The sequence below is a fragment of the Trichechus manatus genome, unplaced genomic scaffold, assembly GCF_000243295.1.
Source record: "Trichechus manatus latirostris isolate Lorelei unplaced genomic scaffold, TriManLat1.0 scaffold00071, whole genome shotgun sequence".
NCBI classification, from domain to species: Eukaryota; Metazoa; Chordata; class Mammalia; order Sirenia; family Trichechidae; genus Trichechus; species Trichechus manatus.
The window spans coordinates 11402998-11418518 of NW_004444007.1; the positions used below are offsets into that span (position 1 = coordinate 11402998).

The 15521-nt window shown below is 37.6% G+C and overlaps 1 protein-coding gene across 2 annotated transcripts in view; it reads right to left on the minus strand.

Annotated features, from left to right (window-relative positions):
• Positions 1 to 15521, minus strand: part of COL25A1 (collagen type XXV alpha 1 chain) — a 527832-nt gene that overhangs the window by 247631 nt on the left and 264680 nt on the right. For both annotated transcript variants that reach the window (XM_004380232.2, XM_004380233.1), the window contains 2 exons: positions 7319 to 7363; positions 5056 to 5063 (listed from right to left, as the gene is read on the minus strand). In XM_004380232.2, the coding sequence (XP_004380289.1) occupies positions 5056 to 5063; positions 7319 to 7363 (53 nt within the window). The remainder of the gene's footprint in view (positions 1 to 5055; positions 5064 to 7318; positions 7364 to 15521) is intronic.

Consider the following 15521-nt stretch of genomic DNA (forward strand, 5'->3'; position numbering starts at 1 on the left):
CACTCCTATTTAACATTGTGCTGGAAGTCCTAGCTAGAGCAATAAGGCAAGAAAAAGAAATAAATGGCATCCAAATTGGTAATGAAGAAGTTAAACTGTCCCTGTTTGTAGATGATATGATACTATACATAGAAAACCCATAAGACTCCAAGAGAAAACTACTGGAACTATAGAAAGATTCAGCAGAGTAGCAGGATACAAGATTAATTTACAAAAATCAGTTGGATTCCTACACACCAATAAAGAGAACGATGAAAAGGAAATCATGAAAACAATACCATTTATAATAGCCCCTAAAAAGATAAAATACTGAGGAATAAATATAACCAGAGATGTACAAGACCTATACAAAGAAAACTACAAAACACTACCGCAAGAAACCAAAAAAGAGCTACCTAAATGGAAAAACATACTGTGCTCATGGATAGGTAGACTCAACATTGTGAAAATGACAATTCTACCCAAGCAATTTACAAATACAATGCAATCCTGATCCAAATACCAACGACAGTCTTTGAAGAGATGGAAAAACAAATCACTAACTTTATATGGAAAGGCAAGAAGCCCCAGATAAGTAAAGCACTATTGAAGAATAAGAGTAAAGTAGGAGGACTTGCACTATGTGATCTCAGAACCTACTATACAGCTATACTAGTCAAAACAGCCTGGCACTGGTACAACAACAGATACACTGACCAACGGAACAGAATTGAGAACCCAGATGTAAATCCATCCACCTACGGTCACCTAATCTTCAACAAAGGCCCAAAGTTCATCAAAAGGGGAACAGACAGTCTTTTTAACAAATGGTGCTGACAAAACTGGATGTCCAACTGCAAAAAAATGAAACAGGACCCATACCTCACACCATACACAAAGACTAATTAAAAATGGATCAAAGACCTAAATATAAAGCCCAAAACTATAAAGTTCAAAGAAGAAAAAATAGGATCAACTCTACAGGCCCTAATACATGGCATTAACAGGATACAAACCATAACCAACACCACAAACTCCAGAAGATAAGCTAGATAACTGGCATCTTCTAAAAATTAAACACTTATGCTCATCAAAAGACTTCATCAAAAGAGTAAAAAGAGAACCTACAGACTGGGAAAAAACTTCTGGACGTTACAAGTCAGACAAAGGTCTAATCTCTAAAATCTACAAGAAAAATCTAAACCTCTACAACAAAAAGACAAACAATCCAATTAAAAAATCACAAAGGAAATGAACAGACACTTCACCAAAGAAGATATTCAAGCGGCCAACAGACACATGAGGAAATGCTCACGATCACTAGCCATTAGAGAAATGCAAATCAAAACCACAATGAGATACCATCTCGCCCCCCGGCATTACTGGCACGAATCCAAAAAACTGGAAATAACAAATGTTGGAGAGGCTGCGAGGAGATGGAGGAGATTGGAACTCTTATGTACTCCTGGTGGGGATGCATAATGATACAACCATTTTGGAAAACGATATGGCGCTTCCTGAGAAAGCTAGAAATAGAAATACCATGCAATCCAGCCATCCCACTCCTAGGAATATATCCTAGAGAAATAAGAGCCGTCACATGAATAGACACATGCACACCCATGTTCACTACAGCACTGTTCACAATAGCAAAAAGATGGAAACAACCTAGATGCCCATCAACAGATGAATGGATAAACAAACTATGGTACATACACACAATGGAGTATTATGCAGCAATAAAGAACAATGATGAAGCTTCGAAGCATCTCATAACATGGATGAAACTTGACGACATTATGCTGAGTGGAATGAGTCAATCAGAAAAGGACAAATACTGTATGAGACCACCACTGTAAAAACTCATGAAAAGGTTTACACGCAAAACAAAATGATCTTTGATGATTACAAGGGATGGGAGGGGTGGGAGGGGGAAATACTAAAAAGACAATAGATAAGTGGTAACTTTGGTGAAGGGTAAGACAGTACACGATCCTGGGGAAGGCAGCACAACTTGTACAAAGAAAGGTCATGGAAGCTCCATAGACACATCCAAAGTCCCTGAGGGACTGAATTGCTGGGCGGAGGGCTGTGGGGATCATGGTCTCAGGGAACATCTAGCTCAATTGGCATTAACATAGTTTATAGAGACAATGTTCTACCTTCTACCTTGGTGAGTAGCATCTGGGGTCTTAAAAGCCTGTGAGCAGCCATCTAAGATACTTCATTGGTCTCACCACTTAGAGAGCAAGGGAGAATGAAGAAAACAAGAAACAAGGGAAAGATTAGTCACAACTACCACAGCCTCCACTAGACTGAGTCTAGTACAACTAAATGGTGCCCGGCTACCACCGACTGCTCTGACACGGATCACAACAGAGGGTCCCAGACAGAGCTGGAGAAAAATGTAGAACAAAAATCTAACTCAAAAATAAAGACCAGACTTACTGGCCTGACAGAGACTGGAGAAACCCCGACAGTATGGCCCCCCGACACCTTTTAGCTCAGTAATGAAGTCACTCCCGAGGTTTGCCCCTCAGCCAAAGATTAGATAGCTCCATAAAACAAAATGAGACTAATGGGACACAACAGCCCAGGGACAAGGACTGGAAGGCAGGAGGGGACAGGAAAGCTGCTAATAGGGAACCCAAGGTCGAGAATGGAGAGTGTCAACATGTAGTGGGGTTGTTAACCAACGTCATAAAACAATATGTGTACTAACTGTTTAATGAGAAACTATTCTATAAACCTTCCTCTAAAATACAAAAAAAAAAAAAAATTAGGGAAATAAAGTTTTCCTAATAATAAAACTGCTGAAACAAATTTCAGTTCCTGGAAAAGAGGTGATACAAAAAATACACATAAAATTAAAATGCTAAAAATAGGAAGACTATGGTCACTAGATATTAAAATTGTCAATAGTCAGATATTGTCTGTATACAATATATTGTTGATAATTCTGTCTATTCATGATAATGCCACTGTTGATTAATTTATATTCAGATGTAAGAAATGATAATGGAAATTTGTTACAAGGCTATCTACACTAAAGCAAAATTTGATGGAAGTCAGATATTTCTTGCAGATCATGTACGGTGGTTTAGACATTATGAGGTAATTTGACCCAAAAAGAGATCCCAAGATATGGGATTCAAAGTATTATGGTAAGACTCCAATGTATTAGTACAAATATATTTTTTCTCTTTTCCATAATCAGTGGTTTTTCATCTTATCAAATGTGAACAACTTGAATCCCTTCAATCAATATGAAAACTTACGATTAAATTTTATTTCTTTAAATTGATGCCCTTTGTTAAACACATTATAACTTCTTTAAGATGCAATTGGGTGGGGCAGTGTTAATGCTTGTTTTATAGATCAGCCATTTTACATTTTCCATTATGCTTTTATTATATATATTTTTCTATCAAGAAATATGACCTGTAGACTGCAAACTTATGTAACGATGACCTGTGTTATCACACTAATTCATCAGGAATAGGGAATAATGTGATAAGCAAAAGATTTAAAATCAGAGATATCTAATTGAATTCTAACTTTGCAAACACTATAGCTACGCAACCTTTGGTAACTAACATCTCTGAGCTTAGTTTCCTCAATGAAAAATGGGAACAGTAACATCAGAGGGTTGTTGGGGGCACAAAATGAAATGATGTGTGTAAAGTATCTAGAATAATGTCCGCCATATACTAGGGGCTTAGTAAATACTAGTTCTCTTTTCTTTTTCTATAATAAGAAAAGGAAGAACAATTTAAACCTCTAGTTAGACAATCTGAACTAACAGATTGGCCCCAAGAAAGCAAGAGCTATATGGCAGCCTGAGTTTGCTAGGGATCAAAGAGGAAATACTAGAAACCTGACAGTCACTATCAGGCAGAAATGAGATTTAACTACTTCCTGGCACGCCTAATACTGATATCTACACAAAGGAGCCTTGAACACTCTATTCTAGCTGTAATGTCTGGAGTTTATCCTGGGTAGTCGTGGTTTGTTTCTAGTTTTAAAGAAAGAGGCTTAAATATGAAGCCAAGGAGTAAAGGCTCCTAGACCTGGGGCATGTCATCTGCCTAGCATTAAGAGCTGAAAGTCAGTTACAGAAGGAAAGTCATTTCTAACATGATTTATGCCCCATCCTTCAATGTGGCAGGAAGACTGCAAAAGATATTTGGAAGCCAATGCTTCCTCTGAATAAAGTAAGTGAGTATATGCTAAGCCTCTCTCCCTGGACCATGCTGGCCTGCTAGATAAGTTCCCACTGTGGAGTCTGTGAACCCTGGAGCAAACTGGCGATTTGGGATGAAAAAATATCTCAAGGACAATGATCATTGCTACCGTAAATACACAGTTCATAGTATAAACACTGGGGTCAGACAACAGATATTCAGGATATTACTCAAAAACACATCGATCTCAAAGCTGACAAGATAATCTGTTCCTGGGAGCGCAAAGCAGACTGGAATGCTGCAGCTATGACCTATCCAAGGAAAGAAAAAAGAAAGTGAAACTCTCCAAGGGCTCCATCTCTCACTCTTTATGCAGGCAAAACTCCAACAGACTTCAAAGGGAATATTGCCTAAAGAGGAAGTGCTGCACCAAGCCCACCGGGGTATCACTGTATCATTTCCATGATCACGTTGCCATCTACATTTGGTGGACTGGCAAATGCAAATATTTCAGATACAAGTTTAAACAGATGAAAAAAGAAGTGTGAAATAGCTTGGAGATTTGCTTGCAAAAGAAACCTCAGAATTCCAGGAAAAGCATTTATCACGAGCTTCATAAATCATTCTCCAAGACGCCCCCAAGAGAGTAATTGGTTTGTAATCGCATCAAAAATAAAAGTGTTTTTTAAATTGACACATATCACATTATCACAATAGGGTACTTAAAAAATAATTTCCCAAGCAATGTTCAGCTCTCCCGCTTAGTGACTGTAAAAAGGTCGGCAACATTTTCCTAACTGAAATATAGATTGTATTTTGATATGTTAGCAAAGCTTTAACATACGTGATCCTGATTAATGGAGAAGACCCCAAATGCAGCAAATATACTTACAGGAGGACCTATGGTGGGTGGGAGGGTGGAGAGAGAAAAAAGGAGAGAATAATTAGTGAATATGCAACATATTAAGATTAAATCAGCATAATCATCAGCACAATACAAGCAAGTCATTGACATGAAAGTCATTTGAATTAAATGATTCTTAATCTTTTTTTTTTTTAGATTATAGGCTCCTTTGGGACCTCAGAAAAATGCATATTTACACACACGCAAAATTTTACATAGAATTTCCAGGAACTTTCAGATACCATGAGGCTTATGGATTACTTAATGTATGTTAAGTGAAAACCATCTAACTTAGCTACCTAAAAATTTAGATAAAATATTAATTAGGAGAATCTTCGGTCATTGATGATAGACTACTTACAGAGAATTAATATATAACTTCTTGAGATTGTTAAAATAGCCAGATCAGAAATGTACTCATTACTTGTCCTGAGAATGTTACCTATTCAGTCATATTGTCAATATATTAAAGACTTAAGTCCTAAAGTTTATATGGGTTTCTTTAAAACTATATATTCTCATCAAAACACAGATAAAGCCTGAGCGGATTTCAATTTTCCATACATCATATGCCCAACTGTAAACACCAATTCTCAATAGCCACATAGTTGAGCATGGACTTTTATATTTTCTACAAAACTTTGCATACACAAAATATTCTTATCTTTTTTTTCTCAATTCCCTTTATTTCTTTTGGCACAAAGATCAATTCAGTGAGTACCTGACTCTACTAGTGTTTTATCATTTCTTTTTCCTCAAAACAAATTTATCAAGTATTCCTATTTGCTGCATTTTCATGATGTGATATTTATACATGTTTCCAATTACTTAGATTCGACGCGTTTTAAAGATAACTGTTGAGAATACTCTTAAAGGAATGAAGTCGCTACACTGTCCAAATTGAAGAATATTCATAAACCCTTTTCACTTTGACATCTTTTTCAAAAGAAAAGTGGAAAGGGGGCAAAGAATATCAGTCTGCTGTCTGCTATTGGTGATAGGTGAGCGAGTCTACCACTTCAACACTTAGCAAATGATTGTTTTTAATACTGATACTCTTAGAAAACAGAGGAAAAGAATACTTCTCAGCACTCTAGAATCAACCTTTCTTCTTCTCTTAGTTGTTGTTAGATGCCATCAAGTCAATTTCGACTCATAGTGACCCTATGTGACAGAGTAGAACTGTCCCATAGAATTTTCTTGGCTGCAGTCGTTATGGAAGCAGATCACCAGGTCTTTCTCTCATGGAGCCACTGGGTGGGTTCAAACTGCCAACCTTTCAGTTAGTAGCCAAGTACTTAACCATTGTGCCACCAGAGCGCCTCCCTCTCTTAGTTACCTTCCTCTTGTCTTGCAAGGAAAGACAGACGGCCTGATAAAACTTCACGTGGTCATTTGCATTTTTAGAATCTTAGACTTTATAAAATAAAACAATAGGTGAACTCACTTATTTGGATATCTTCGTTCCAAAAAAAACTTTTTTTATTTGACTTTTTGCTTCCCTTTGCAAATAGGGATTTGGCCTGAAAGCAAAACCTCACTGAAATGGGAGTCGGGACAATTGGTTTGGTTTCAAGTTCTGCTAACAAAAAGTTGCATGGCCTTGGCTGAATCACTTGCCTGCTCTGGGCCTCCATTTGACTCCAACTACAAAATGAAAACACTGGATTGATTAGTAAGGCTCCTGTCATCACTGAAGTTCTGTGGCTATACAAGGGGAATAAAAATTCCTCAATTTTGAAAAGAATGAGAGGAAAAGCATGACAAAATTGTGCCAGTTGGATAAAATAATAATACAGCTTTCCAAGACATGTGCCCCAGTGTCCCAAGGCAGATGCTTTTGCAAAGAACCTACAGACATTTACTGATCACCTACAGGGATGGAAGCATGGGTGCTGCTGCCACACTGTGCGCAGCTAAGAAACCCTCCACTGTGCACAAGAAGGACAGACTTGACTTGACACAGTAAATAAACCAAAACTGGGTGACAATGATTATTAAACTGTACCAATATTTTGTAAATTTTCACTTCCTGTAGTTTGCTGGAAATAAGAAGATTTTTTTAAAAAAAATTCTGGGTCTAGCAGAGAAGATTTAAACACACACATATATAAGCATACACACACACACACACACACACACACACGTGCACAAGATGTGCACAATACAGTACAATAATTAATTAGGAGAAACAGATGCGGGAACCTAACTAGAATATGAATGACTTGGAGCAGCTGAAAGAGAGACTTACCAGATTCTCCTCTTCGGCCCCTCTTACCTCGTTTCCCTGGAGGGCCTGAAATAGAAACAATACTTTTTTGAGTGTGGCTTAATTTTTTTTTCTGATTCCAAAATGGCTAGTAAATAATCTGTATATATTTTATTACCGTTTGTAACTACCAACTTCAAGAAATGAACCAAATATTTGACAGGGTCAGCACTGTCTGAGGTATTTCGGCGTAACTCTTAAGCTTTATTTAATTAGAAAAGCTGCTCTGGATGTTCAGTCAGCTAGCGTTGCTGATGAATACTGAATATTCGGAATTTTTGTTCATCCTCCTTGGATATCATCCATAATGAAAAGTTTTGCTAAGCAAGTTGGTGGTGTGGAGATTTCAAGTTTCTTAGGAAAAATTATTTCCTGAAAGTTCTAGCATATTAATAATTAAAAGTACTAAATACAAATAACTATAGGTTCTCTTCAATCAGGATCTTTATGTTCTGAAAGTAATTGGTTAACATGTATATATCAGTCATGGAAGTCAGTCATAAACATTTATATTTTACTAAATGTAAATTTTAATATGTTGGAATTTCTCTAATTAAGAACCACCTGAATTTACATTACAATCCTTTTAACTGGCAAGTGTTTAGATAGTAACCATGGTTCTCATTTTTTTTATAGAGGACATGAGTCGGAATCAACTAGAAGTCAACTAACAACAAAGCTAATTATTGTCATTCAATAAATGTTTTTAGCCTTTATGATGATCTCATTTAAAAAGGGGAGAAAAAAAAAAACAATTTTTTTTTAGTGAGTTGCCTTTAAAGACCATCAAGCCAGTATTTACCAGACTTAGCACAAAACTCTAGACACTCATGGTTTTTAAGTCGTTATTCTCAATTATATAATTTTTGTCCTCATTTCCTTGAGTAGGAATAGCTCCTACTGATTTATGGTTGGGGAAAATAGAAGAGAATAATTAGCCCACAACAGGAATTGAGGTCTTATAATATTTGCTGGGAGAAGAAGGCCAAGGAAAATAGAGAACTGCCTGGTTTTTAAGAATGGGCTGTGAAGTAGGCCTGATGACTTCCAAACTCTAGAAAGTTCAAGACTCAGGCAGCAGAGGCCTTAGCATCCAGCAGACTCTCAATGCAATACTCAGTGTCATGGTTTGAATTATGTCCCCCCAAAAATGTGTGTATCTATTTGGCTAGGCCATGATTCCTGGTACTGTGTGATTTTCCTGTATGCTGTAAACCTGCCTCTATGATGTTAATGAGGGAGGATGGGTGGCAGTTGTGTTAGTAAGGCAGGACTGGATCTACAAGACTGGATTGTGTCCTGAGGCAATCTCTTGAGATATAAAAGACAGAAGTGAGCAATGAGACAGGGGGACCTCATACCATCAAGAAAGCAGTGCCAGGAGCAGAGCGCGCCCTTTGGACCATGGTCCCTGCGCCAAGAAGCTCCTAGTCGGGGGGAACACTGAAGAGAAGAAGTCCGACAGAGAGAAAAAGCCTTCCCCTGGAGCTGATGCCCTGAATTTGGACTTATAGCCTACTTTGACTGTGAGGAAATAAACTTCTCTTCATTAAAACCATCCACTTGTGGTGTTTCTGTTATAGCAGCAGTAGATGATTGAGACACTGAGCTACTGGCTTCCACACAGAAATACTATCATCAGAAACAGAAACATCGGTGGGCCAGTTAGTTTCCCCTCAAACCCTTACACAGAGTAAGTATGGCCATCTATCTTTTTGTAAGAGGTTAAAAAACATGTATGCATCCACCAGACTGAGTCCAGTACAGCTAGGCAGTGCCCGGCTACCACCACTGACTGCTCTGACCAGGATCACAACAGAGGGTTCTGGACAAAGCTGGAGAAGGATGTAGAGCATAATTCTAACTCACAAAAAAAAGACCAGATTTACTGGCCTAAAGGAGACTGGAAAAACCCCGAGAGTATGGCCCCCAGACACCCTTTTAGCTCACTGGTGAAGTTACCTCCAAGGTTCACTGTTCAGCCTGGGAGTGGACAGCCCCATAAAACCAAATGAGACTAACTGGACTAACGAGTCCAGTGACAAGGGCCAGAAGGCAGAAGGGGACAAGGAAGCTGGTGATAGAGAACCCAAGGTTGAGTAAGGATATTGTTGATGTTTTGTGAGATTGCTAACCATTGTCATAGGGCAACATTTGTAGTAACTGTTAAATGAGAAACTATTTTGTTCTGTAAGCCTTCATCTTAAGTGAGAATAACAGCACAGTTGGAAGAGCGTAGTCAATGTCACTGAACTGTGCATGTAGAAATTTTTGAAACGGTGTATCTTTGGCTATGTGTATTTTCACCAAAAAAAAAAAGGGTTGAGAAGTTAGAGGGTTGATATGTTGTGGGGTTGTTAACCAATGTCATAAAACATGTGTACTTCTGTTTCATGAGAAACTATTTGTTCTGTAAGCCTTCACCTGAAGTACAATAAAAAACAAACAAAAAAAAAAAATGCATGCAATAAAATCGATTGAAAATATTTTAGGAAGCAGTTTTGTAGCAGACTCCAAAACTATCATTAGAAATTTCAGATTTCTTTCTGGATTCTGGAATAAAGGGAGATTTTCATCATATGCAAAGCATTCCTGGCCAGATTGGGAGCAAAAGGAGACTCACATAAATAATAATAGGTAGATAAAGCCCCTCAGGATTCAAAATAAACCCAGTGGGACCCTAATACCTATTGCCCTCAAGTCAATTCCGACTCATACTGACCCTGTGGGTCAGAGGAGAACTACTCTATATAGGGTTTCAAAGCTGTAACCTTTACAGAAGCAGATCACCACATCTTTCTCCCATGGAATGGCTTAAGGGTTTGAACTGCCATCCTTTTGGTTAGGAGCTCAGAGCTTAACCATTGTACCACCTGGACTCCTTGGGACCCTAATAGGTATGAAAAATATATACTTATACACATACTCAAATGTGAGCTCATGCACATACACACACATATAGTTATTGACATATTCTGATATATGTGATGTCTTTAAGATTAGGAACCACATTTCTTCTATGACAAAAATCACTTAAACTAAAAAGTATTGAGTAACTACTATTTCCTGATCATGCCTGTGGTCCTCAAATTAGGGGCTGTAGAACGTGTATAAGATGTATACCTATCCTCAAGAGACAAAGAAATTGGAAAAGTTAAAATAACACACATAAAAAAGAAAAAACAAAACACATATTAGCATGTTATCAAGATGGCACAATGAGTTTATGCTCTGGTGTGTTCTTTTTGCTCCAAAAACATGGTTAACTATAAAAAGAGAAAAACTTTTTAGAAGTATTTGGATTCAAAAAAAGAGATGAACATCTCCATAGACCAGAAATGCAAAGTGGAGAACAGGGATAAAACCATGACCTGCTGGCATCCAGTTCTAGAAGTAGACATGGTGGCCAGGAGTTCCATTCCTGAGTGACAAAGACTCGAATTTCTCTAACCAGAGTCAGACTCACTTCTTAAAGCCTGGGGCTGGAAAGTGCTAAAGAGAAGCTGGGGAAAAAAAAACCTGTTGCTGACCATTACCTAGGTCTGTGGCTTAAAGACTGAAGCAAATAGATATAACCTCTGAATCAGAAAATGAAACAAGCTTCTGCGGGCTTGTTCCCTGACTCCATGATACCCCCAACAAAAATCTGGGACAGGAGTCCTGAAATGTCATTTTAAGACCAATCTTGTTTAGGAGGCTAGGAGGTCAGATAAACACAAATATAAAATGGCTTGATAAAAAAGGATGAGCACAGAGAAAAGAAAGACACAGAGAGACAGAGAGGCACCCAAAACATCCCTCCTATCATAATGTGTATGCAAACCAAAATTCCAAAACATATGAAGAAATCTAATGCTAAGAACGGCAGCAAATAACATCAACAATACAATCAGGAATTCTTTCCAGTTAATCATTTTAAGAAACCATCTGACAATGAGCAATATGTTAATTATGCTCTAAGAGATAAATGAAGAAGTAACTTCTATTAAAGAGCAACGGATTTAAAAAAAGGAAGAAAAAAGAACCAGTGTATTTAAAAGAAAAATTCTTTAGAAATCCTGAAAATGAAAAATATACCCATTGAAATTTAAAAAAATAAATAAACCGATTAAATGCTAGCCTGGATATTGTTGAAGAGAGAATTAATGAACTGGAAGATGCAGAATGCAACTCAGAAAGACAGATTTAAAATATATATATACATATATATACACAGATACACACATATATTTAGGGACAGACAGAGTTGTTACTTGATTTACTAGCTAGAGAATCCAAAATAAGAGAATGGAGGAATGTAGAGAAGCTATTATTGAAGAGACATAGATGAAACTTTTCCAGAATTGAACACAGGAGTCCTTAGATTGAACTTAGTACTTAAATTGAAATTGAATTCCAAGTGGCAAGTAAAAATAATTCACATTTAAACCCATGGAAGAAGAAAACTTATGAATATTGAAAGAAAAAGAAAATGTTAAAACTACCAGAGGGAAAATTATAACAGAAGGTACTTAGACGGACTGCTATCTTACCTGCAACAGAGATGCCAGAAAGACCCAGTCCTTATTTTTAGAACATGTCATATTGTTGTTGTTAGGTGCAGTTGAGTCGATTCCAACTCATAACAACTCCATGTGACAGAGTAGAACTGCCCCATAGGGTTTTCTTGGTTGTAATCTTTATAGAAGCAGATCACCAGGTCTTTTACCCACGGAGCCACTAGGTGGGTTTGAACTGCCAACCTTTCACTTAGCAGTCAAGCACTTAACAGTTATGCCACTAGGGTTCTTTACGACATGTCACAGAAGCCTATTATCATTGTTTATTGGAAATTAGTCGATCTGTCATTTTTTTTCCTGAAAAATGTTTCTTTTAAATTGTAGAATTTATCGAGTAAAAACAATTTGCACAGAAGTTTTAAAATGATTAGAAATAAACTTTTAAAAAATATTTAAAGATGTCAGATTATGAAGAACTGAACAAAGAAGCAACAATATCTTTTGAAGAAATCAAGAAACAAGAATGTTTCTGAGCATGTCTGCCTTAAATATTCAATCAGAAGGCTTTAAGAAATGAATCAAATTCTGTGGAAAATCTGCTTGTTATATTTGGAATGGAAGAAGAACAGAATGTAAGGAAACTAAAAAGACATTTGGCATGGCAGAAATCTAGTGAATATCACAGGGTTTTACAAAGAAGTTCATAATATTTGAAAGACAAAAATGAAGCTATGCTAAGTGATGAGAAGATGGGAATCTAAAATCTACTGGATTTACAAGAAAAATACCAGATTTAAGATGTGCATGCTATAATTTCTTTAGGAAACAGAAGACTGGAGTAATATACTGAGCTCAGTGAACTAATAATTTATACAAAGCTCTCAGAAAGATATAGATAGCATCTTGCTTACAAAGAGAGTAAAACTGAAGTTTTGAATAAGTCTATTGTGCAGATCAGACAATTTAATCTTGCTTCTGAAACTAAGAGTAAAGCATAATAAAAGCTGTAATAGATAGGATGAATTTGGCAATGGACGGCTGGCAGATCACCAGAGTGAAACAATGAAAAATCAGGAAAGATAAATGATAGATGTTTCCCAGACAAAACCAATGTCAACAACAGCTGGAAAAGACAGTGACCACTTCCATGCCACACTGAGTGATGAAGTGTCAGCCAGGCATGAGCTGTAAGAACAAATATAGAAGCAGAACATGAATCTTATTCACTGAATTTGACCCAAGCCTTGTAGCAGTAATTCTCATGGAATTCTATCAACAGAAAGACATGATTCTGTAAAAGAAACTGGTTCAAGAAGAATATGAATGGGGAGAGGAAAAAGCAGAAGCTTTCAGCAACTAAAGAAGTAAAAACTTACAAGCAGAGATCTCACAAAATGAAGAATGAATTACAGAAAAGTGTCTACAAAACCAGATTGCTCCTCATGACAAGAAAATTTATGACAACTGGTACTGCTCATGGTTCAGAAAGAGTTCTTGCTGGAAAGAAGATGAACACTGTCAGCCTGAGATAGAAATTAGTACAAATTAACCATAATGGTAATGCTTCAAAGACCAGTCACTATAAACCCAACTGCAGATAGGCCCAGGTCATCAATCTCATCACAGCAAGGTCTCGTAAGCCAAGCTGGTTTTTTTTGGAGTCCCTGGTAGCACAAACAGTTAAGCAGTTTAAACCCATCCAGCCTCCTTGAAAGGAAGGCCTGGTGATCTGATTCCACAAGATCAAAGCCATGAAAACCCTGTGGCGCCCAGGTCATCAAATCTTGTCACAACTAGGTCTCATAAGCCAAGCTGGCTCTTCCGGCCTGCCACTAATAATGTTGGAGCCTTCTATTTCTCACTAATGATGTACTCACCCATGATAAGACTCTTATCTGAGATTAAATATGTGCCTAGAAGCAAACATATGCCTATATATGGGCCCATATGGTCATTGGCGGATATTAGAGGTATATGGAATAATGTTTGGTCTCTGTTCCAACCCTGGAGCGCCTTCACTGAGAGGGCCCTTTCTCGTCTATGGTGATGGATAACATGGTAAATCCTGATGCTAAGGACCCTCAGTCATTCCCAGGAATTCCCAGTATGATCTCACCATTAGGAGGGCCTCTATCATCACCTATTCAATTTGAACCTTCTCTGGTTCCTGGTGGTTCTTCCTTTCCAGATGTAAGACTATATTATTTGGACTTTCACCTAGAACAAAGTATCTCTTAACCCGTATCCTCTTATACCTCTCTTAAAAGTGGAAAATACAGAAATATGTGTTTTGCTTCATTTTAATTAATGTAGCTCATGTAATTGGTAAATGATTTGAAATGTTAAGTAATACTATATTATTTTTTAAAGTAAAAAAGAATAAAGTTTGCTACCAAAATACGACAACATATAATTAAATTCAGTAGGCAGTATTGATTGATTATAAAGTTATAAGTGTCATAAAAGAAGATCAGTGAATCTGAAGTGTCACATAAAGCTTGGTATAGGACATGAAGCTTGGGCAGAGTTGGGTTTAGATGAGAGGGGGAAAAGAGTGGGCTTTCCATACAGTGCAAATAAACCAAAGAGGGGACAACATACAAAACTAAAATGGGTATGGTGGCTTTACATGGCACAGAGAAGACTTACCTAGTGGAAATGGCATGCATGCATTTTGGAAGATTTTGAAAATATGGAGGGAAAGGTAAATAGGCTCAGATTATAAGCTTCTTTGAAAGGTAAACAGAACAGTTTAGCCATTATATGAGAGATAACAGGATGTCAAGGAACGTTTTTGAGCAGAGGCATAGTATAAAGTTGGTATTTAAGGAAAGTGAGCCTCGCTACGATTTGAAAGGTGGAGTAAAAGGAAAGAATAAAAGAGAAGAAGGAGCCAGACAGGAATAGCTGCAATAACAAAAAAAAGTAAGGCAATGAAGTCTTGCAGTGAATTAATGATAATGGGAATGGAGAAAGGGACAGAAGCCAGAAGAAGTTGGCCAGCTGTGAAGATAGACAAGAACCGGGATGAGTAAAAAGATCCCGTGTCTCAAACCTTGGCAGCTAGCAGTATGATGGTGCTCCTGACAGCGCAGTTCTGAGAAAAGCTGAGTAACAGAAGACAGCAGGACCCCCAACCGTCCTAACACATACCTTCATTTCATATGCAGTGGGATACGAGCTACACGTTTTTCTCCATCAAGACTCAAACTTTCTGACAAACTCTGAGCAGTAAAGAGAAATCCAGGAGTTCAGAGTAGCAGCATGCTAGCAGAAAATATCTCATAAGCCTTAATGCTGATTGCCATCAACTTATCTAACCACAAGTCTTCTCCTGAGCACAACTGTTTAACAAAATAGAGTGTACTACTCTCTTCTCTCCTCTAATTCGTTTATTATTTCCCTCAAAACACTGCTCCATGTTTGTCTTCTTTAAAGACTCTTTTTCAATTCAGAAGGCTGTCTTGACTCTATACATGCTAGCAGACTTGGGTGAATCCTTATGTCATTTCAGTTGCCTTTGAGATGACCCTTTCTAAGTACCTTAAACCCAATATGTTCAAAACAGAGCATTTTATCAGCCCACCCAGACACAATCTTTCCCACTCTTCTCTCCCGGCTTGTGAATCGCCATCCTTCCAGTCCCTCCAGTCAAATACCTGGAAAAATCCAGAGATAGCCATGCC